Genomic DNA, 22,788 nt, shown 5'->3' on the forward strand with positions numbered 1-22,788 from the left:
AAGCCAGCTTTCTTTCTATTGGCGCACGCGGTGAGGTCAACGTGACGTGAGGTGGCACGCACAACGAAGCTGGGGCGTGGTCAGAGGAATTGGTGCGCAGCCGGTCGCCGCTTATGGTCTCGTGTGTATGTAGGGGTGCCGGTTACGTCATGGCGCGATTTAAGTTTATCGGTAAGACTGCCGTGTCCAATGATTTGAAGTATTCTGTATACATCATTAACAAATGTACGATTTATCCGTATTTTTATAACGCGAATGCAAATGCAGATTCGGTCAGCACCTACAAAAGCTATGTGAAAACAGTGTTTGCGTGATCTAAACATCATATAAGATGTTAAAGACTACGTGTCACTTTTTAAATTTTGCATTAAAAAGGTTTCAAGTGGAGAACACGCACTCATTCTAAGATCTCAAGAGACCACCCGGGTGAAACGTGTACTTTACGTTCTATGAAATGCACGTGTTGCACTGCAAAACTGCGATTTGTATGAATCGGTGGAAGAATAAAGTGCAGAATGATTCATGGGGCTTCAGTGGCAGCAGCTGTTAACTGTCATATCTTGAAAATGCTTTATAGAGTAACGTGCACTTAAGTTTAACAAAGTGATCAAACGATCTGGGCAAATATATAATCAATAAGCTGGTTTAAGTTTGCAAATGAAATACCCCACTAGGTGGAAATACGGATAAGGTAGAATCAGCGAAATTGTTACAGAGGGGCTTTGGCAGGAAAAGTTTAATATAAGTGTAAAGTATTACATGTAGAAATGTTAAGATTTCAATACAGAATGGAACGTCTGAAACCTGAAAGTATACCTTATGGGAAGATCGTGAGAGTGTATAGTGGACTCATCACTTTCTACATTCAGGGTACAGAAGTACCGAGAAGGCTAAAAGACGTTAAGTGGAGTACAAGTCGAGGGAGGTCAGGCCTAATGGGTGAAAATGTGGCATACAAGATCCATCCATCCACCTTCAGACACTTATCTGTGTGCAGATGCAATACATAACACAACACATTCAACTGCTTTGAAATATAATGTAGAATATACTTACACAGAAAACAATTATCGCTAGATGTCGTGTTACCAAATCAGCATTTTCTTTGTGCTTTCAGATATTGGTATCAACTTCACTGATCCAATGTTTCGTGGAATTTACAGAGGAACTCAAAAACACCAAGGTTAGTGAAGTAAAACTTTCAGGGTTTAATTAAAACATATTGCTAAATACCCTTTCTTTGTCATAGCAGTCTGATTTAATTTGTTTGTGCTTGATAGAAACTATCAAGATTAATGTGCATTTTGAATATTACAGTATGTGGGATTAATACTGAAACGTCACTCTCTATTAATTAGAACTAAATCAACTAATTCCTAAAGCATATTTGATTAAATCCATAGGTTGCATTTTAAATAATTATGTTTGATATTCTTTCATTTACTCTTGTATTATCCAGATAAGGGGCGCAGTAGAAGCCCACTAAACTTATCTGACCAGGCCACCTTATCCTCAGCAATGTCTTCTAACACCCCCTGGGGAATTGTCAGATGCCCCAGACCTGCAAAGCGATATAATCTCTGCTACATTTCCTGGGTTTGTTCCAGACAGTAGTAGTAATGTACAATGTACAGTGAAATTCATACTTGCAAATCTAACCAACATGGCACAAGTTGCCACTCTCCAGCGCCATGGTGTTCTCTTAGTTGGCAGTGCCATGAATGCCCTCCTTGAAAGGTGCTAAGGTGACATTCTAGTTTCATGCCCAGACCACCTCAACTGGCTTAGCTTGATATGAAGAAGCAGGATGTAAACTCCTCGTATTTTTTCCTCCTGTAAGCTTGCAAGCCATCCTGGCCAGTTAGACACTGATTGTAATTCTTCTTTTGTAATTACTTTCATGGAACAGTTATACCCAAATGTACATTTGCTGCATAATTGATTGTTAGGATAATGATTCCACAATTATCAGTCTTTGAACATGTGAATTTTGCCAGCTTACATGCATAATTTGTACTTCAGACTTGATACTTTATTATAATAACTTGCACAATTCTGTATTAACATTTAAAATATCTGAATGTTGCAGAGTAACAATTTAGTCATGTGTGATAACTAGAAAAGGATATCATTCCAATTAATCTTTATTCTGCTGTATTGTTCATTACTAATTATGCTGTTGTTACAAAGATATCCATTTATTGACATTGCTTGAAGTAGCAAAGCCATGTGCATCTGACTGTACTCAGCCCCTGCTCACTTCGCTCGCCAACCCCCCAACCGGCCTGCGCTACGCACCAGCCACTTCACATCTCTGTCACTCACGTTGTGAAGAGGGGGGCTGAACTCACCCCAAGGAGACACAGTCACTTCTCTGAAACCCCCTCTTAAATGGTGATACAATGGGAAACAAATAGTTTTTTTTTACCTCCTCTTTACTCGATCAGCTGCTGGCTTGCTGCTGCTGTGCCCCACACTGCATCTTGCGCCGCGCACTTCTGTCATATCACCTATTTCCATATATTCGATCTCTTTTCGCTTTTACCTTTTCATCAATACTGTATTGAATTTTGATTCCGTGTTTGGAATTACATCGTGACAATGCAACATATAACTGCCCGCGACTGAATATTGTTTTTGTTCTGTCTATAAGAAATGTGTCTGACAATAGCATTCACACAAATGAGAAATGATTTCTCTCGCGGGATTTCACTTTCACCAAACAACAAATCTTTTAATTCTCATGGATACGCCTCTTCATTAGGAAGAAACATTACTTTCTTTTTCCCTGATGGCAACACGAATTAGACGATCTACAAGTCTCCGACTTAGCTTAAATCCGAACAATATAGTCAATCTCTTTTCGCTGTTCCATTATTTCATTGAGTAATAATTTCCGTTTGCGCTTTTTTTATTTTATTTTATTGAAATCACACAACATTTCATACAAATAAATCAATTTTTACAAAAATAAGATCGAAAACAAATCAACCTAATGCTAATGCGATCTTAACTATCCTTTTTTTGAGACTTTCGAAATTTTCATACTTCCATTATCTCTAACCTGCTCTGCATGTGTATTGCACCATCGTTTTTGGAACCTTTTAATTCTCGCGGATACACCTATTCATTGGGAAGAAACACTAGTTCTTTTTTTCCCTGATAGCAACAAGAATTAGACGATCTACAAGTCTCCGACTTAAAGTTTAAATCCGAACAACATATTCAATCTCATTTCGCTGTATTTCACCGAGTAATAATTTCTGTTTGTTTGCGCTAATGTGATCTTTACTATCAGTTTTTAGAGACTTTTGAATTTTCATATTTTCATTATCTCTAACCTGCTGTACATGTGTATCGTGCCAATGTTTTTGAATTCTTTACGACATTCTCCTTTGTCATATACTCTTTGTCTTTTATTTCCAGCCCCAGGCGTGGTTAAATCTCTTGGCACAAATACTCGTCTCGCGGGACGTGAAAGTGTCTCTGAGAAAATCACGTCTCATCTCCTTCCAACCTTCCAAGATTTTTTTTTTTTATAATAGAGAGATTTTCTATTATAGCAATTATTTTATGCATATGTAAGTTTATATTCTTTTTTTATTCACAGATGACTTTCAGCAAGTTGTAGAAAGAGCTACAAACATAGGTATCGATAAGGTAATTTTTGTTATAGACCTATACTTTATCTAACTTATTTTGCAGTTTCTCTTGTGACACAAATATCCAAATAGTCATCTAAAGGCCAGTGGGTGTGGGGTTAAATTTTAAGATAAAGGGGGCACTTTCACCTCCTGTTTTTGGCTTGCTGAGTGACATTGCATCACAAAGAAAAGTGACTGTAGAAAAATGATGTAATTTGTTTTTGACTATTCTTAATAAACAGTTAAAAAAAAAGTGAGGAAACTTTTTGAACATCCCTTGTAATAGGTATGTGAATAAACTATAATTGTTATTTATTGTACATACTCACATATAAGTTGGGTCTTGAAAACTGAAAAATCGATCATAAAATCAGTCCCCAACTTATACCTGATTGACAATTTTTGTCCTTTCCTGTTTGTTTCTTTGATATTCCACATGTGAAATGATACGAAATGCTTTGACACCATGTCAACTAAAGTAAATTGATTCTATTTTACTTCTTCTATTGTAGCTCATAATCACAGGTGGATGCCTTCAGGATAGTAAGGAAGCATTGAAGTTGGCCCAAACAAATGGCAAGTAATACGTATTTCTGTGTTAGTATGCAGTGACAGCAGCATTCCAATACAACATTAAAACATTTGTAGTATTGCTAATAGATCATTTTCTTCTATGCATTTCTAACTTCATCCTCACTTAAAATTTCTTTTTCTTTATTGTTGATATTTTTAGTTTTCAGTTAAATCAGTGGTTGTCAAACTCAGTCCAGGGGTCCCCAGTGCGGCCAACTAGTTTCACAGTCAGTCACTTCTGTAACGTCAGCCTGATCTCATTTAATTTGCTGGTCTTTTTTTACTCTTCTGTTATTCTGCAATCAGAAAAGCACAGCAGTATGATTTTTACATTTATAAGACATTTAGAAGTACTGTATTTGTGTTTTTGCTATAAAGTTCAACTCTTTTTAGTGATTTTCATATTAATTTACTTTTTTCTGTGTGGTTTGCTCCCTTTATTGTTTTCAAATAATGCCAGTCAACATTGGGCAGAATGGACACTCTGGCAAACAACACTGAATACTAAAACACTGCAACTATTTCAGCATCAGACCTACTGATGTGCTTATTAAAATAATTGAATAATTAACCAGAACACCTGGAAAAACAGTGAAAATCATAATAATGAAAATCTTAAAACCAAGTTTTAGAAAAAATGCAAAATTATCCCCATTCAGTGTGCATAAATGCTTTGTACATTCTCATAAAACTGACCAAACTTTCAACATTGAAAACACAGGAACTGTGAAATTAGAACAGCCTGTCTGATTAGGCTAGGAGTCCCATTAAAAAAAAAAAACAAGATGGTGGGAACAAAAGCCTGCTGCAGCATGGGGCGTCCAGGACTGAGTTTAAGAAGAACCGAGTTAAATATACGTAGCTGATAAAAGGTTTTATTAAAAGATAAAAATAAAGCCACATGTTTGAACGTGTGCTTTGCCTAAAAGGCCACTTGAATAGCAGAGGGGTACTTCTGTTCCCTTCTCATTATTAATTGTGCTGCAGAATGTTTATCGTTTGTGTGATTCTTGGAATTTTGCTGTGTTCGTTTATAACGTTTATGAAACCTGCAAATACCAAGTAATTTAGTAAAATCAAGTAATTTGAGCAATCCTATAACTCATCATTTGTATTGTTGTCTGCATGTTGATCTGGTAAAATTTAACACCGGATGCCCTTCCTGATGTAACCCTCTCCATTTATCCGGGCTTGGGACCGGCACAAAGAGACACTCTAGATTGTGTATCCCCAATCCCAATTCATAATACAGTGATCCCTCGCTATATCGCGCTTCGCCTTTCGCGGCTTCACTCCATCGCGGATTTTATATGTAAGCATATTTAAATATATATCGCGGATTTTTCGCTGCTTCGCGGGTTTCTGCGGACAATAGGTCTTTTAATTTCTGGTACATGCTTCCTCAGTTGGTTTGCCCAGTTGATTTCATACAAGGGACGCTATTGGCAGATGGCTGAGAAGCTATCCAGCTTACTTTCTCTCTCCCTCTCTCTCTCTCTCTCTTGCGCTGACGTAGGGGGGTGTGAGCAGGGGGGCTGTGTGCATCTGCTTCCTGAAGGACAGGCTGCACGGAGCTTCGCATACTTAAAAGCTCAAAGGGCACGTATTGATTTTTTTTATCTGTCTCTCTCTATCTCTCTCTATCTCTCTCTCTCTTCCTGCTCCTGACAGAGGGGGTGTGAGCTGCCGCCTTCAACAGCTTTGTACCGGCGGTGCTTCGCATACTTAAAAGCCAAAAAGCCCTATTGATTTTTTTTTTGACTGCTTGCTTTGCACTCCTTTGAAAAGGAAGATATGTTTGCATTCTTTTAATTGTGAGACAGAACTGTCATCTCTGTCTTGTCATGGAGCACAGTTTAAACTTTTGAAAAAGAGACAAATGTTTGTTTGCAGTGTTTGAATAACGTTCCTGTCTCTCTACAACCTCCTGTGTTTCTGCGCAAATCTGTGACCCAAGCATGACAATATAAAAATAACCATATAAACATATGGTTTCTACTTCGCGGATTTTCCTATTTCGCGGGTGGCTCTGGAACGCAACCCCCGCGATGGAGGAGGGATTACTGTAGTTGGAAATTAATAAGTAATAGTTGACACAGTTGTTAAAAACATAAGTTACTTTCTTCTGTATTAGGAAGAAAACCGGAAAAGAGAAAATTCTGATGTCATTACAGCCTCAGATCATTACTATTCAGATATAATGATGGGTGCTTTAATATTTTCAGTACTTCAGTCAATTCTGTATGCACCATTTCAGTAAATATGAGGGACGTTCAAAAGGTTCTGCACTTTTATATTTTTCTTGGAAACGGTGAAGGCGGGAAGATTAGTGATTGGTTGTGTCTGAGAGTGTCATGTGACTGGGAAAATTGCATCACAAAGGAAAGTGACTGTAGAAAAATGATGTCATTTGTTTTTGAAATTCTTAATAAACAGTTAAAAAAAAAGTAATAATAGGTATGTGAATAAACTATAATTGTTATTATTATTATTGTGTATACTCACGTATAAGTCGGGTCTTGAAACACGAAACATCGATCATAAAATCAGACCCCAACTTATACCTGATCAGACCCGACTTATACGCCCATTCAAAAATACACTTAATTTTTTAAATTTTTTTAACAGCTTCTTGCTTTCTCTAATCTCGCATCAGTTTCTCAGACGCATCAAATTTTGTTGCAACAGCACAGTTACCAATTTCTTTCGCCATTTCAATGACTTTTAATTTAAAACCAGCTTCATATTTTCAACTGATCGAACGCTACATTGTAGATAAGGGATGCTCTTACAATAAAGGCGTATGAGGGTGTGAGATACAAAAAACACAAATCAGTGCAAACGTCGCTTTGGAATAGTTTGGGTATTACCGTGTGGTCACATAGGCACAATACATAGAAAACAAAAGGCAGTGTGCTCCGTGGTTACTCTCTCAGGTGGGCGTTAACATATCATAATCTCTTGGAACAATAGTGTGTGTTTTCCACATTCGACATATATGACCGACATTATAAAATACCAGAAATTGTACAATAAAATCAAGGCCCGATTTATCTGCAGGAAAACTTAAACGTGAGTATATGCAGTACTCCTGTTGTCTTTGTCCTAGGAGGTTTCGTTTTGCCGACGTGCTTGCCTCACTTGTGCATTAGCGTCTAAGCAAGTTTCTCTTTCCTCAGAGGTGAAGCCTTTACCCTGACTCCACCTCTCACTTCCGGGCCAGACGGACAGACACACACTTTCACACGTAGACGTTTATATATAAGCTGCTTTTAAAGTTCTCTACTTTGACTTTATATCAAGAGTGACTGAAGTAATAAAAGTAGACATTAAGAGCACCTGGACCAGTCGGAAGGTTGCCATATGCTCCGATCTGCGAGGTTTATTAAGTCTGAGGATGAGAGCTCCACCCAATAGTAGGGAACATTACATAAAGTAACGCATTATATGCCTACAACCAAAAATGTTGAGCCTTTGTATGTTTGAATATATTCGTAGAGACCAAAGTAATTTTTAGGTCTGAGATATCATTAAAACAATACATCGAAAAAAAGGCTGTGTGCTTCGTGGTTACTCTTTCAGGTAGGCGTTACATATCATATCTCTTGGACCAAAGCATGAGTTTTCCGCATTCAACTTATACAACCGACATTATAAAATATCGGAAATTATACGGTAAAATCAAGCCCTGACTTATCCACGAGTATATATGGTAATTCAAAAAAAAGAAACTGAACATCTGTATTTAAACATCACACTGGTGTCAGTTAAATTACTCTAAATTGGCCTTTAATCAAAAGGGCTATGCCAATGAGTTAAATTAAGTTAACTGCAATAAGCGTTGAAATTGGACAAAGCAAAGAAGAAAATAGCAAAACAGACTGGACGGTTGGCTAATCTTCAATTTGCAAGATAATGTAGTTCATATAAAATAACATTAAACCTAGCCATGCAATGTTAAAAAAAACACCACAAGCTTTATTTAACAGCCTTAAAGTAATCTGTCCAACGTTGTCATTTTAAGAATTCTTTGTAACTTGTTTTGGTTCAATGTATGATTCTTTTACTTACTTGATTAATTTTGTCATTTCTTCAGAGAATGCGGCATGGTAATGTCACATGGCAAGATGGTCACCTTTGGCGTCTCTTCTTTCCAAGTAGCAATTCGCACAGCATACTGGCACATCACTGGCACTTTCAGCTGCTATTTGGTAGTTAGAGAGTATATTTTAGGTAGTACTTTCAGTTTGCCTCAGTTTACTCCATTTAATTGTTTAATTCCTGTTTGTTTTTTTCCCCCAGATGCATTTTACAGTACTGTAGGTTGCCACCCAACTAGGTGTACGGAGTTTGAACAGAATGGTTCCAATTCGTATCTTTCTGAGCTGAGAGACTTGTTGGAAGAAAACAAAGACAAAGTAGTCGCCGTAGGGGAATGTGGACTTGGTAAGATTTGCACTTCTCATTCCTAACCATCACCTTGGCCAAACAATTGTGCAGAATTCACGACAAAATGCATTTTAACATTTATCATTCCGTCTTATGTGTCAGCCAGTTATTAGTTCTCCATCAGATTGAAGTAACATGCTCATTTTTAAAACCACTTTTAACCATTCATTTTTAATTAATTTCACTTTGTTTTTAATAGAAAAATTATATAGTGTTGATGAAAGCACACCATAACCAGTTTACTTGCATTTTTATTTAATTAAGTGTTTTATATAGCTAAAAATATATATATACTTTCAACTGAAAATGAGTCATAACTTAAGATCAGAGAATCGATGTGAACATATCCTATGCTGGGGTGTCCAACTCCGATCCAGGAGGGCTGCAGTATCTTCAGGTTTTCATTGTAACCATCTTGTTAATTAGGGACTAATTTTTGCTGCTAGTTAACTTCTTTTGCCTACATTTTAATTGACTTCATATTTAAGACTCAGACCCCTTAATTGTGCGTTTTTTGTTTTTTCCTTAATTAGTAGCCAAAACAATAAAGACATCTAAAAGGAGCCAACACATGACCAGCTCGCCTGTGTCCATCATACAATTTCTGAAAATAAAGAAAAATGAAGGGCTCAGTGATGTTGATCTGCTCCTAGGAAAAAGAAAATCAACGTTTTTTTGGAAATGTCAGCTGTGGCAGAATCACAGCAGCAACAGGTGGTAAAATTAAATAACTGATTTAATTAACAACAAGGACTGACTTCTATTTAAGAAACTGGTTGGAGTGAAATTGGTTGTAGTTTTGAGGCCCCAACTCACCTGGGGCCTCATGTATAATGCCGTGCGTAGAACTCACACTATAACATGGCGTAAGCACAAAAGCGAAAATGTTTGTACGCACAAAAAAATCCAGATGCATAAATCTGTGCGTATGCCAACTTCCATGTTCTTCTGCTACATAAATCCCAGTCACCGTGAAAAGTAACGCACGTGCATGCGCCTGCTGTCCCGCCCCAACTCCTCCCAGAATTATGCCTCTTTGAATATGCAAATCAATATAAAATAGCCCTTAAGCTCAGCCTTCTGTGAAAAGGCAATGGCAAAAGCACGAGGGAAAATAGAAGAATTTCAGCGAATACCAAGTGGAGGCAAAGGAAAAACATACTATTTGTTGGTTTAAACAGTGGTATAAACAACAAAAGGAAGTTGATTGAGTGACATATTGTATCGGAGGAACTCGAAAGCTCAAGTTCACAAAGTCGCACAGTGCCGGAAATAAAAAAGAAGTCAGATATCAAAGTCGCCGTGAAAAGGCAAGTCGTAGCCCACCGTCTGAGTGTCATATGAAATCTTATTAGGGTACAGAGAAAAAAAAAGGCACACAGTGGGGAAAAAAGCACGAAATGTCAACTTTAATCTCGAAATTTCCACTTTAATCACGTAGTTTATTTTGTCATTAAAGTAGAATATCATACACTTCATCTTAAAATCGTTTAATTTAGTAGTTTCTCAAATTCCATTGTAACTAAAGTAGCACGTTAAATGCTTTGTTTTGTTTTGTATTTGATCTTCTATGTGCTCTATGTGGGTGAATCATTACATGCTTCCGGGCTTTGTCTTCCTCTGGCAGGACACCGAATCTATTACATTCATAATATTACAGCTCTCTGAATAATTAAAATACTGAAATGTATACGTGATATCATTTTCATGATGACAGGAGTTAAAGCATGTTATTAAACATGGGAACACGGTGGTGCAGTGATTGTTCATGTCTCACGCAATATGCTTGCTGTGCAATGCGCAACCTTCGATGAAATACTTTATTCTATTAGTAATATCTCTTTCAAACGTACTAACACCCAATTCCTGTCCTTACTTTTCTTTCTCCAAGTACCCATTCACCACACAATCAGCTCTGTAATAGACGTTAAGCCATCTGTAAGCTTAGAACAACGATTCTTCAAAACTGTTAAGGAACATTGAAATATCTTCGTAGTACGTGTTTAATTATTCTATCCATCTATCCAACCAGTGTCATGCCAGTCCCAGCAAGAATACAGCGCAAGGCAGGAACAATCCATGAACGGAGAGCCTGCTTCTTGCTAGCGCTGCAACACTGTGTCCTCGCATGTTTAATTATTAACAATGTAGATTATTTAAATGAAGTTAAAGTTTTATCTGTGTAATATAATAAACATATTTTGCTGCATTTTAAAAATTATATTGTCATCATATGTAAATACGCGCTTTATAAAGTGGCTCAGGTTGTGCAATATTATAACTGTATTGCAAGTTTACAGTGAGGTAATTGTACTTATAAGTACAAAGGGTTCTACAAAAGAGCACTTGATGGACTGATTGATTTCATTTAAAGTTCTTGGGATGAAACTGTTTCTGAACCGTGAGGTCCGTACAGAAAAGGTTTTGAAGCGTTTGCCGTGTGAGAGCAGTTCAAATAGACAGCATGGCTGAGGCAGCGTGTGCTTGATGCTGTATCCCGATAATTCTCTTTCCGATCAACTGCTGTAGAGCTGTGATTCCTCACTCAGATACAGTGATATAAATACTCCGAGTGGTGCAGTGAGAGTAGTATGGAAAAAGATGGTCCACTGTGGCAACCCCTAACGGGAGCAGCTGAAAGAAGAAGAAGAAGGTGCAGTGAGAGTAACAACGGTAAAGCAGCTATGGTATGGTATTTGTAATAGTTTGGCCATTCTGTGGACCATTATATTGTTACAGGTTAATTACAATCAAATGCATTAAACTAATAAGCAATATGCATTTAGTTTCAGTGTATTTATAAAGCTGCATCAGGGATGTGGATCTAAAAACGAAAGGGTAACCACACAGGAACAGTAGCACTGCTTTTACGTTGGATGCCACCAGTCTGCAAAACTGAGCAGAGAACTTGCGTACGCCAGGGTTTGAGCTACCGTGGAAATGTACATGGCTTTATGCCAAGTTTAGGTTTTATATAGGGTGGTCCAGATCTAACTATGCAAGTTTTAATGCAATGCAATAATTGCATAGTTAGATCTGGACCACCCTGTACATCGCGATTTGAGTATGGAGATGTTCGTACACAACATTTTTGTGCATACGCACCATTTATACATGAGGCCCCTGGTCATCTGCCATTTAAGGAGAACAGAACTATTGTAATTTAAAGGTCTGAGTTTTAAAAAAACAAGGCAATTAAAATGAAGGGAAAAGAAATCAATTAACAGCAGAAACTAATGACTGATTGAGAAAGCGGAAGATGAACCCGTAGCCAATACGGCCCTCCAAGATCAGAGCTGGACACCCCTGCTCTATGCATATACAGAACAGAAAAATATTTACAGTATGTGTTTGTTGGCATGTCAGTTTTATACAAAGTCATGTTTATGATGAAATATCCTCTTGTCAGATTTTGATCGACTTCAGTTTTGTCCCAAAGATGTTCAGCTGATGTAAGTAATACTACTCTTTTACTTTTCATATATTGCAAAAATTGAAAGTGTTCTTTCTGTTCTGATAACATTGAACCTTTTACTATCTCTGATAATATTAGAAATTAAGCTATGGATAAGAAAAAGAAGTTACCTTCTGTAGCAGTCACATTTATTATGTATTATCTCAACTGGCTATTTCTGATAATAAGAACTGAAGCACAGAATATTTTAGGCAGAATACTTCAGAGAAAATAAGCACATGAATGTGTGCATTTTAAAGACTGAGATTTGTAACTGTGATTATATGAATAAAAAAAATAAAAGATGAACTGAATGAAAAGATGAAGAAACAAAGCCTTGATGGAAGATGCCTGTCATTTCTTGCTGTGCTAAATTACAGCCAGACAAGTAAGGACACAATCACTTCTTGGTGTCTGTGATGGGAAAAGAAATGCTGGACACAAAATATCCCAGTGCAGCAGTTCGTGTAAAACTCTTTAATGTGTCAAAGTAGAACAAAGTAATGCGTTTCGTTTTGACAGGTAAATACTGTAACCAAATGCCCTCTTAAATTTTTTTCTTAAGTACCTATTGTAGGTGTACTTTTTTATCTTGTGTGCTCAGTGGGGAATATAACTACATTTTAATGTGTTGCTTATTTCCATTATTTTATAGGTTACTTTTAATATACAGTAGCCATCCCCTGCTGCTTTGCCCACGTAGAAGTGAAACAGGACAGTGAGGAGGGTCCCGCACGGCTCCCCACTCCTGACGTCACGCTTCCCCCTCCCCTAGCCTGCAGTCTTTGTCTCGGATTAGCGTGAATATATCGCTCCTGCAAGCAAACTATGATACTTAGCGTGATGAGAGAAGTCACAAAATCAACTGAAATGTTCAAGCAAATTATAGGAAAAAAACCCAATTTAAATCCGTTAAGTAGTTCTCTCGTTTGCTAGCTAAGCGGATGTAAGATACACCCCGAGGCTGGCATGTGAGTGAGGAGGGCCCCACCTCTCAAGCCACTGCATGTCTCTAGGATTTGCGCAAATAAATCGGTACAGCAAGCGAACTATGATTCTTAGCGCAATGAGAGAAGTCGCAAAATCAACAGGAATGTTCAAACAAATTATAGAAAAACTAGCTGTGTAAGCCTATGCTGTAAAAAGCCCGGGGTCCTAGAAACTATAGAAATCGTCAGCAAAAAAAAATTAAATGTAGAGAAGTCAGGTAATTGAAAGGAACTACTCTGGGCGTCTCTGTCCTAGGAGGATTTGTTTTGCCAACATGCTCGCCTCGCTTGTCTATTGGTGGCAAGAGGAAAAGTAAATATGGGATACCATTTTACCGATGTTAGCGGCTAAGTGACTTTCTCTTTCTTCTGAGGTTTCGTTTTGCTGACGTGCTCACCTCGTTTGTGTTATTAGCGGCTAAGTGAGTTTTCTGTTCCCTCAGAGGTGGAGCCCTTACCCCGACTCCACCTCTCCATTCCGGGCCAGACAGGCAAACACACACACTTCCACATGTAGACGTTTAAGAAACCCGATCTAAATCCGTGAAGTAGTTCTCTCGTGAAAAGCCAGACAGACAGACAGACATTGGATTTTATATATTGTATATAGAGAGATTAATATGTAATGTGACCTTAATTGCATGGTCTGAAAACATTGTTTCAGTTTCTGCTCAGTATTTGTTACAATGCCGTGGCTTCAAGCAGGTGTCAGTAGAGCGTATTCCGAAGTGACTTTCTCATGAAACTTGCTTAGCGTTGAACATAAAGCTTTATGGATTTTTTGTTATTGAATTTCAAATTGTAGTTCTGCAGTATTCTTGTCTTGAAAGGTATTACAGGGAAAACGTGATTAGAAAAATATAATAATTTCTAAGTTAAATGTGTACCTAATACATACTTAATTACCTTACAGGTATTTTGAAAAGCAGTTTCAATTGACAGAAGAAACCAAACTTCCTATGTTTCTTCACTGCAGAAATTCACATCAGGAATTTATAGGTATTTAATCTATATTTTATTAGTGCATCTTTATTTTATGAATATTTTATATATGACCTGGAAGTGTAATTTTAAGATGATGGATTTAAAGTTGGACCATAAACCATAGGGTCGCAGCATGTCAGTACCCCTGTTGTGTAACAGCAGTAGTTGTGCTTTATCTATAAAATGTTTCAGTACAGAAAGGTGCAATATTAAGTAAAGTTTGCAAGATTGGTCACAGTCTGATACTAAGCAGGTTCCTTTATCCTGTCTGTGCTCTAACTGAAGCGGTTGTAATGTCACTTGATCATTCCATCTTTATTTTATTTAGCAACTTTCACAGTAGGTTTTAGGTACCATCATAGCGTCTGTCACAAACCTATTCAAATAGCATGGTTAATGTACATTTTCGTCTATAACTTGGAAGGAAAACTGAAAGAAACTGTAAAATAGAGATGTGTTGATATCATAATATCATATGTTGCTATTGGATGTTTTTAGATATAATAAAAAGGAACCGGGACCGATTCAGTGGTGGTGTGGTAAGTGAATTACAATACCCAGTTTTTCAATTCAATGTGTCTTTTCCATATTTAAAAGGAGTCTATTTGGTTTCCAGTATAAGTAAATTAACTGAAGGCTAATGTGTTAAAGATTGTTTCAGAAACAGCATATGTCTTTATGGTTCACTTTTGAATGCAAAAGTAATTTAGCACAAACTATTTTGGAGCACCAAAAATGCTGAATCCCTTCACTCTGCCATAACTACTGTGTGTGTGTGTGAGAGTCCTACAGCCAGATGATGCAGCACAGGCCTCCACTACCAAATTGTTGTTTCCAGGAAGCCCTCCCATGTCAGGCAGACCCACCCTGGAACAGGGGATTCCCCTCCCAACAGCTTCCACTCACAGAACCCAACAGAGTAAGCCCTATGGAGCCAGAGTTCCCATTCTGCCCTGCGGGCATCCAAACAGGAGCTCTTCAAAAGGAGTGCTGCCACACATTGTACTGGGATGACAACAGGAGCATAGGAGGCCATCTCCCACTGTCCCTCATTTCTACTCGCTTCCTGGCCGGGTAATGAGTTTTTATCCCTTGGATGCTGGGATGCCAGTCCTGGTGTACTCTCTGCCACAGTGGCCCTCTATGTCAGCCTCCTGGCTGGGGCAGAGAGTGCAACACCTCTCTTTGTGACCATTCATTTAATGAGCTGCCCATCTAGTTAAGAAAATGGTGTCCATCCCAGCTGGGACGCCAGTATACCCATAACTTTAATGCAAACACACACCCCTCATTTTGAAATGTTTAATAACTTTATGGTAAAAAGTTCAATGGTTTAGACAAGCATGACGAAAGCACCATTATTTTGTAGGTCCATTCATTTGATGGCACCAAAGAAGAAGCAGCTGCCATTATAGATCTAGACCTTTACATTGGTATAAATGGTTGGTAAGTTGGCATTACTTTCAAGTTTCATAGCAGTAGTTCATATTAGATTTGTTTTTTTATCACTATTCAAAGCATTTTTAAGGATTTAGTCTTAAATACTTTTTAATAGTGGTGTAAATATAACAATAAGCCATTATGTCGGTAGTCTCTGTCTGTGTAAGGGTTGCCCGTGAATATTAATGAACATTATAAGTGTCTATATACTGTAAATGTAAAATGACATGATCCATTTATGGTTACTGTTTTCATTTGAAATCTGAGGGTAATATTTTTTGATGGAGTATTCCTTTAAACAATTTATGGAAAAATTAAGCAACACCTTAAACTTTGTCCAGTGTTGCTCGTCTGAATCCCATACTGTAAATATCGAGTCTTTCATTGAAGAAACGGACCTCTGCAGGTATAACGGCCTTTTATCTGAGAGTGTGCAGTGAAAGGCATCAAAGCTCAGCACACTTAGACCTGAGGTGAGGATTTGTAGAAGTTCAAACGTATTGGAGGGTCTGTAGCTCTTCCTAATTACATGCTTATTACAAACGTCACATGGCAAAATTTTCCTAATCATATAACAGGTATTTCTGATAAACTGCGCAATTACTCAAATGTTGCTTTATTATAAGATGGGTGAGAGGCAGTCCTTCAGTTTTATTTCCAGTAACATTTTCAAATTATTCTGTTATAATTTTCAATTTCTTTTAGCTCTTTGAAAACTGAAGATAACCTTGAGGCAATGAAGTCAATACCCAGCGAGCGGCTAATGATAGAAACAGGTGGGATATGCGCACTTGCAGATTTCTTTACGGAAATTCTAGTGAATCTGAAAATTCTTAAATCTCATCATTCTACTGTAAAACATGCAAAACACTAAAAGTATAAAGTCAGAAGCGTAGAAAGAATAATAATGATATAATCATAATAATGACGATGAATAATAATGATATGAAGCGCACACTGCACATGTGCGAGTGACACAAGCATCACTTTTGGTTTCACTGCCTGATGACAGATTCACTTTGTCATCACTTCTGATGACTGGCAATTCTTACAAGGCCCCATTTTGAGGCTAGGAGAAGACGCATCTACACCAATGCCCAGGTGACACTCAGCCCTGATGCTTACAGAAGACATGCCTACTGTATACCACTGCCCAAGTAACGCACAGGAATAAAGCTGTTGACACTTTTGCAGCCCGAGTAGACCTTGGGTCTTACGTGAGACGTGTCTATACCGTTGCCTGAGTGACACTCGAGGCTAATACTTTTAGCACTGTTTTTACAGCCTGAGTGACACTCGTGTCTAACGCTAAGTAGGTTAAACATAATAAAAAGGCAGCAGTTCCTTAAATAGGATCAGAGGGTGGCTGGGCATTCTTGACTGCATTGGAAACTTGCAAACCATAGTAGTTTACATATTTCTCAATTTGAGCACTGGCGGTGAGCCTCTGGTATAAAATCAGCCACTCGCCCTTGTGGTTTGCAGCAAAATAAGCATTTGGAAATGTTAGGGATGTCAAATGGGTGATTAAATAATGATATCAGTGATTGGCTTATTGATAAAGTTCAAAAACTGTCATCTTAATGTGGCAGCTACTGGGACAGGTTTCTGCACCTTTAAAGTAAAATAGAAACCAAATGTCAAACCTCCTGTATAAATATGCTCTATAGCAAATAAAATCTTAAAGTTTCCTTAAACAAAGAAATCATTAAGCATTACAGTATGCATGCATCGTAAGAAATCCTTTTCTGGATTTTGTGAATCATTTTATATTGAAACAGCAGGTTAAAACAAAGTGGTGTGTCAACCAAAGGCTGAGCTAAGGACAGTTGGCCACCAAGAGAGGAAGCAAAACTCTATTCAACAGAGCTCTACAATAATTAAAGATCGTTACCAACGCACAGCCCGACACCGCTATCGGGACAGTAGAAGTGTGTTTATTACTTTTTCTTTTGCTTGTGTATAAGAGGATAGAATATCGGCTCTTGATCTGCACGCTTCAACTACTAGTCCTGTTTCAGTTTGTCCTAAAACGGGCTTTACAGTTTTTCGTTTACATGCCATTGTGTGTTTTGGTTGGAGGATCCGTCCTACATATGAATATTCATTTGCTACCATAAAGTAGCAAAACATAGAATATTCATGAATTTTTTGCAGCATGATGTTATTTAATTCACTAGGTGGCTGCAGAATACTGTCCCGAGTGTTATTAGATCTTAACACTGGACATGCGAACCAAACAGTTTAACCAAAGAGACACTCGGGCTTAACTGAATTTACATGGAATTCCAAGCCTGAGAGGTGCTTGGGGTTAACTCAAAGGAGGTTAATAATGATATAAGATAGAATGACTTAATGTAAAAGCATAAAATAATATAAATATGGTGGTTGGCTTTAAGTAAAATGCTTTTTCTAGTACAAAATACTTCTATGTGCGTATATAATGCAGTCTGGATGTATATGGGCAAATATACCGTATAAACTCGCGTATAAGTGAGGTCTTGAAACCTGAAAAATCTATCATAAAATTGGACCCTGACTTATACGCCCATTGAAAAATTATTATTATTTTTTTTTTTAACACCTTTTTGCCTACGCCAATCTCGCATCAGTTTCTCAGACACATTGAATTTTGTTGCAGCAGTGCAGTTACCAATTTCTTTTGACACTTCAACAACTTTTAATTCAAAATCGGCTTCATATTTTCTTCTGATTGAATGCTCCACCGTAGATAAGGGATGCTCTCACGATAAAGGTGTATGAGGGTGTGAGATACAACAAACACAAATCAGTGCAAACGTCGCTTCAGAACAGTTCGGGTATTACCGTGTGGTCACATAGGCACAATACATAGAAAGAAAAAGCCGTGTGCTGCGTGGTTACTCTCTCAGGTGGGTGTTAGCATATCATAATTCCTTGGACCAATAGCGTGAGTTTTCCGCATTCAACTTATACAGCTGACATTATAAAATGCCGGAAATTATACTGCAAAATCAAGCCTGACTTATCCGCGGGAGAACTTAAAACGCGAGTATATACAGTAGTCAAAAGTGTGCTTTTTAAAAGCACACGACAGTTACATATTTATTACTGTGTACTGTATTGCCTACGTTTGTGAACGTGCAGGTATTTCTTTAGATTGTAATACACTTATTTAAAGTTACTTGGTAGTAGCACGTTGAAGTTGCACAGCTACAAACTGGCATATGTTCTATTAAACCTTTAATGTTGTTATCTATATCAATACCGTTATTGTTTTCCTGCAGAAAGTGATTGTTTTGTATAATGCATGTCTCTGCTCAGAGGCCTTGTACCCCCTCTCAACTACTCGTCCTCCCACCAGAGAGCAGAAGTAGGACTCAAACTTAGGACCTTGAAACTAGAGAATTACCCCTTCAGCCAATGGAGCAAAAGGAGAACCACAACAGCAGTCACTCCGTTTCTCCCCCAGCTACTTTGCCGTCACCCCTACCTTTACAATGCAACTTCTATTTGTTTGAAATTATAAGCTAGTTGGGCAGCGTGGTGGCAGAGTGGTAATGCTGCTGCCTTGCAGTAAGAAAAACAGGGTTCATGTCCCAAGTGCTCCAGTTTCCTCCCACAGCTCAAAGTCATTCCGGTTAGGTGAGTTGGCAATGCTGAATTGGCTCCGGCATGTGTTTGTTCACCCTGTTAATAGACTGGCACTCCGTCCAGGGATTGTTCCTGCTTTGTGCTTGATGTTTGCTGTGACAGGCTCCAGCTTCACTCCGATCCTACTCTGGTTAAGTTGGTTTGGAGGATATATGGAAAATGTTGACTTCCAAGTTTCCAATGCAGTTAATTAGTGCTGCCATTTTACAGCACCAGGGGACTGGTTTTGAATCCTGGTCCGTTCACCTTCTGCACAGATTGTCGTCTTAACATTCTGCTTAGCTTAATGAATGGCTCCAAGTTGCCCCTAAATGAGCGAGTCTTCAGCCTTGTGCTTAGAAGTGCCATGAGAGGCTGCAGCACTCCCTACTATGATTTGGTTTAAGCAGGTTTGAGAGTGTTATTATATAATAAACTTTCAGTATGTGTTAATAATAAACTTTTAGTATGTGTTATGTGAATACAGCATGTGGTATACTGTCGCTTGAGGGTAGTCTCGTTCTTACAGATGCTCCATGGTGTGGCGTGAAGAATACACATGCTGGTTCAAAACATATCAGAACAACCTTCCCAACTAAGAAGAAGTGGGAAAGTGGACATTGTCTGAAAGACAGAAATGAGCCCTGCCACATCATGTAAGTCAACGAATACAGGATAATCTATCATTTCTATATCTTTTTCTGTTTAATAATTCGTAATATTTAATAAGTTGGCTACTTTGCAGAGATAGAATACCTCCATTACTTTGTAGTTTTGTAGCCTTTTTTATGTTTAGAGGAATACACCACTCAAAAATGATCATTTGCGCTTTGGAAATTGAAGACCGGACTCTTGACCAATGAATGAGGGAGAGGAAGCAGGTCTTCAATTCAAAAGCACAGCCCCGTGTGAACAAGCTTCCAGTTTGTGGACTAATTTTATTTCCTGGAAGTATTTAACAATATTTTAGCAATAAAATGCATGCATTTTGCACGCTGTGAGTATACCACTGGATGGTTTAAACAACACTGGTTAACCGTAGGTTCTGTTTTAACAGAAAATGTTATTATCTCCGGGGTGGGGTTTGATTTGTTTTCAAATTTGTTGGGTTATAAATTGATCTGTTTGTATGGAATGATTACAATGAAAATTAATAAAATAAAAATATTAAAAAGAAAATGTTATTATCTCCCTTCTCTATGAAAACATGAGATTAAACTTTCTTATCGCCCATCAGTACAAAACACAAGGGATAAGTAAATATAAAACGATAGATCATTCTGGGTGGAGTATTTCTTTAAATAAAACTAGTTGCTTGTTTGTTTTGTATTGACTGTAGCAATGCATTTGTGAAACCACGTGTACGAAAAGTATTAAAAAAGGGTATAAAATTTTGACTTTCGAGTTTCCAATGCACATACATGTTTTACGCATCCCTGAACACAAAATGACCACCAGTTAATTAGTGCTGCCATTTTACAGCACCAGGGGACTGGTTTTGAATCCTGGCCCATTCACCTTCTGCACAGATTGTCGTCTTAACATTCTGCTTAGCCTAATGAATGACTCCAAGTTGCCCCTAAATGAGCGAGTCTGCAGCCTTGTGCTTAGAAGTGCCAGGAGAGGCTGCAGCACTCCCTACTACAAATTGGATTAAGCAGGTTTGAGAGTGTTATTATATAATAAACTTTCAGTATGTGTTAATAATAAACTTGAGTGTTTTGGGGGATGGAGATAAGGGTTCCAGAGCTACAGCTTGTAAACCTAGCAGCACAGGACAGCAGTCCTTTGCAAGGCCCACTTGCTTACACACAAACCCCCCCCCCCCCCCCTTTGTGCACAAAAATGTAATTTGCACTCCCTACTTAACCAAACATGGACCTCCTTAGAGGAGCAATAGACAAACTCACACAGAGCTGGGGAGAAAATCCAAACCTCACCTGGACAACAACCTGGCGCAGGATTCAAACACAGGATGCTGGAGCCACCAGTGTGACATACCTAAAGTTTGCCGTACCTAATATATATATATATTTTTTTTTATTATTACAGTCAGGTGTTGGAAATCATGGCAGCAGTGAGAGAAGAAGATCCCTATGACCTGGCGAACACCATGTACAACAATACTCTCAAGGTGTTTTTTCCCAGAAGCTGAGCTGGATTCACATTATCAAAAGCAAGAAGGATGTAAAGGTTACTGTTTACAAAAACTACTATGCATATCAAAATGTTCATTACAAAGTTAAAAATGTCTTCAGTTTAAAATCATTTCTGATCATCTGTGGCAAATGTAAAGTTAAAAAATAATACTGAAATAAATATTAACATTATATAGTTGGATTTTCTAATGAGAAAACAATTCAGTTTCCAGAGATTAAAATGTGTAAGAATTCTGCAGCCCCCTGTGACACTGAACTGGCGTAAGGGCTCCTTGAGAATTCTCAGTACTGAATTGAAATGGCAGCTTTAAACTGGTGCAGTACCAACAAGTCTGCCCAGTGATGGCCTCCTGCTTTGGACCCAAACCTGCCAATATGGACTCCAATTCTCCAGAAGTCACAACTGGATTAAGCGGAACTGAAAGTCAGACTCACATTACATCTTATTTGGTACATGTAATACACTCTGGTTTGATTTCTGGGTGTTTAATTCAGGATTGCACTTCTGCCCACAGTACCAACTGCTCTAAATACTTGTGAATGCGTTTATGTAACTCTAATTATGTGTCCTCTTCAATGGAACTGCATCCCATTTGTGGCCAGTCCCTATTTTAGGCCCACTGCTGGGGTAAGGTTTGCCAGGACACTGAATTGAATAAGCCAACCAGAAAATGGCTGAATGAATGCTTCTTTTATCACCGGTCATACTAACAATTGTTGTTTAAAGGGCTCTGAGAGAGTCATCAGTGCAACATGTGCCCTGTGAAATAAATGGCACTTCATTAGAACGTCTTATAGGGGAGGACAGATAACTGCTTACACGGTGAGGTCAGAGTAAGCAAACGTGTGTGTGTCTGATGTGCTAAAATCTGCTAAGTCTGTTACTGTTGCACTAATGTGTCAGGTTTTCTTAATTCTGCCGTAGAAGTTTCATTTCCAGCATCAAACATTAAAGTCAAAGCATGATGGTATATATACTGTGCATGTAGAAGTGCATTTAAACCAAACTAAATCAACATGCAATTTAGCAGTGGTTACCTAATCCAACAGATAAAAAGGAACAATATCAGCAAACATATAACACACGTGGGGACACTGATTCATGTTGCGCGTGCAGAAGCTTTCAGACTCTCACCAGAGACCGCTACTCATAGGGGAGCTGAATTAACCAAATTCAAAACCACCGTGGAGTTTTACACATGCTCCAGGTCTCTGTGGGGTTTTTCAGTTTTCAACCCTAAAGACACACAAGTTCAGCCATTTAGGAATTTGAAATTAATCCTGTGTGTGCATTTGTGGGCCCTGTGATGGCCATTTTGTATTTTACCTTTGTAATTAATTTAGACTACTTTGCATAAACCTGTTCTCATATGAGTTTTTTTTTCTCTGTTAATCAGTGTCAAAAAAGCCACAATAAATCCCCTGTGATTCAGTGTTGGTTAATAATAAAATGTGAAAACATCCAAGGGGGTGAATGCTTTTTC

The 22,788-nt window shown here is 38.1% G+C and overlaps 1 protein-coding gene across 1 annotated transcript; it reads left to right on the forward strand.

Annotated features, from left to right (window-relative positions):
• The first annotated feature begins 43 nt into the window (after positions 1-43).
• tatdn1 (TatD DNase domain containing 1) lies at positions 44-21,482 on the forward strand. The gene is made up of 12 exons (XM_028817589.2): positions 44-171; positions 1,118-1,183; positions 3,611-3,660; positions 4,157-4,220; positions 8,520-8,663; positions 12,076-12,118; positions 14,023-14,108; positions 14,592-14,632; positions 15,463-15,539; positions 16,239-16,309; positions 19,675-19,801; positions 21,198-21,482. The coding sequence occupies exons 1-12, from the start codon at positions 114-116 to the stop codon at positions 21,298-21,300; spliced, it is 930 nt and encodes a 309-aa protein (XP_028673422.2). The 5' UTR covers positions 44-113; the 3' UTR covers positions 21,301-21,482.
• Positions 21,483-22,788: the final 1,306 nt, after the last annotated feature.

The sequence above is a fragment of the Erpetoichthys calabaricus genome, chromosome 13, assembly GCF_900747795.2.
Source record: "Erpetoichthys calabaricus chromosome 13, fErpCal1.3, whole genome shotgun sequence".
NCBI lineage: Eukaryota > Metazoa > Chordata > Cladistia > Polypteriformes > Polypteridae > Erpetoichthys > Erpetoichthys calabaricus.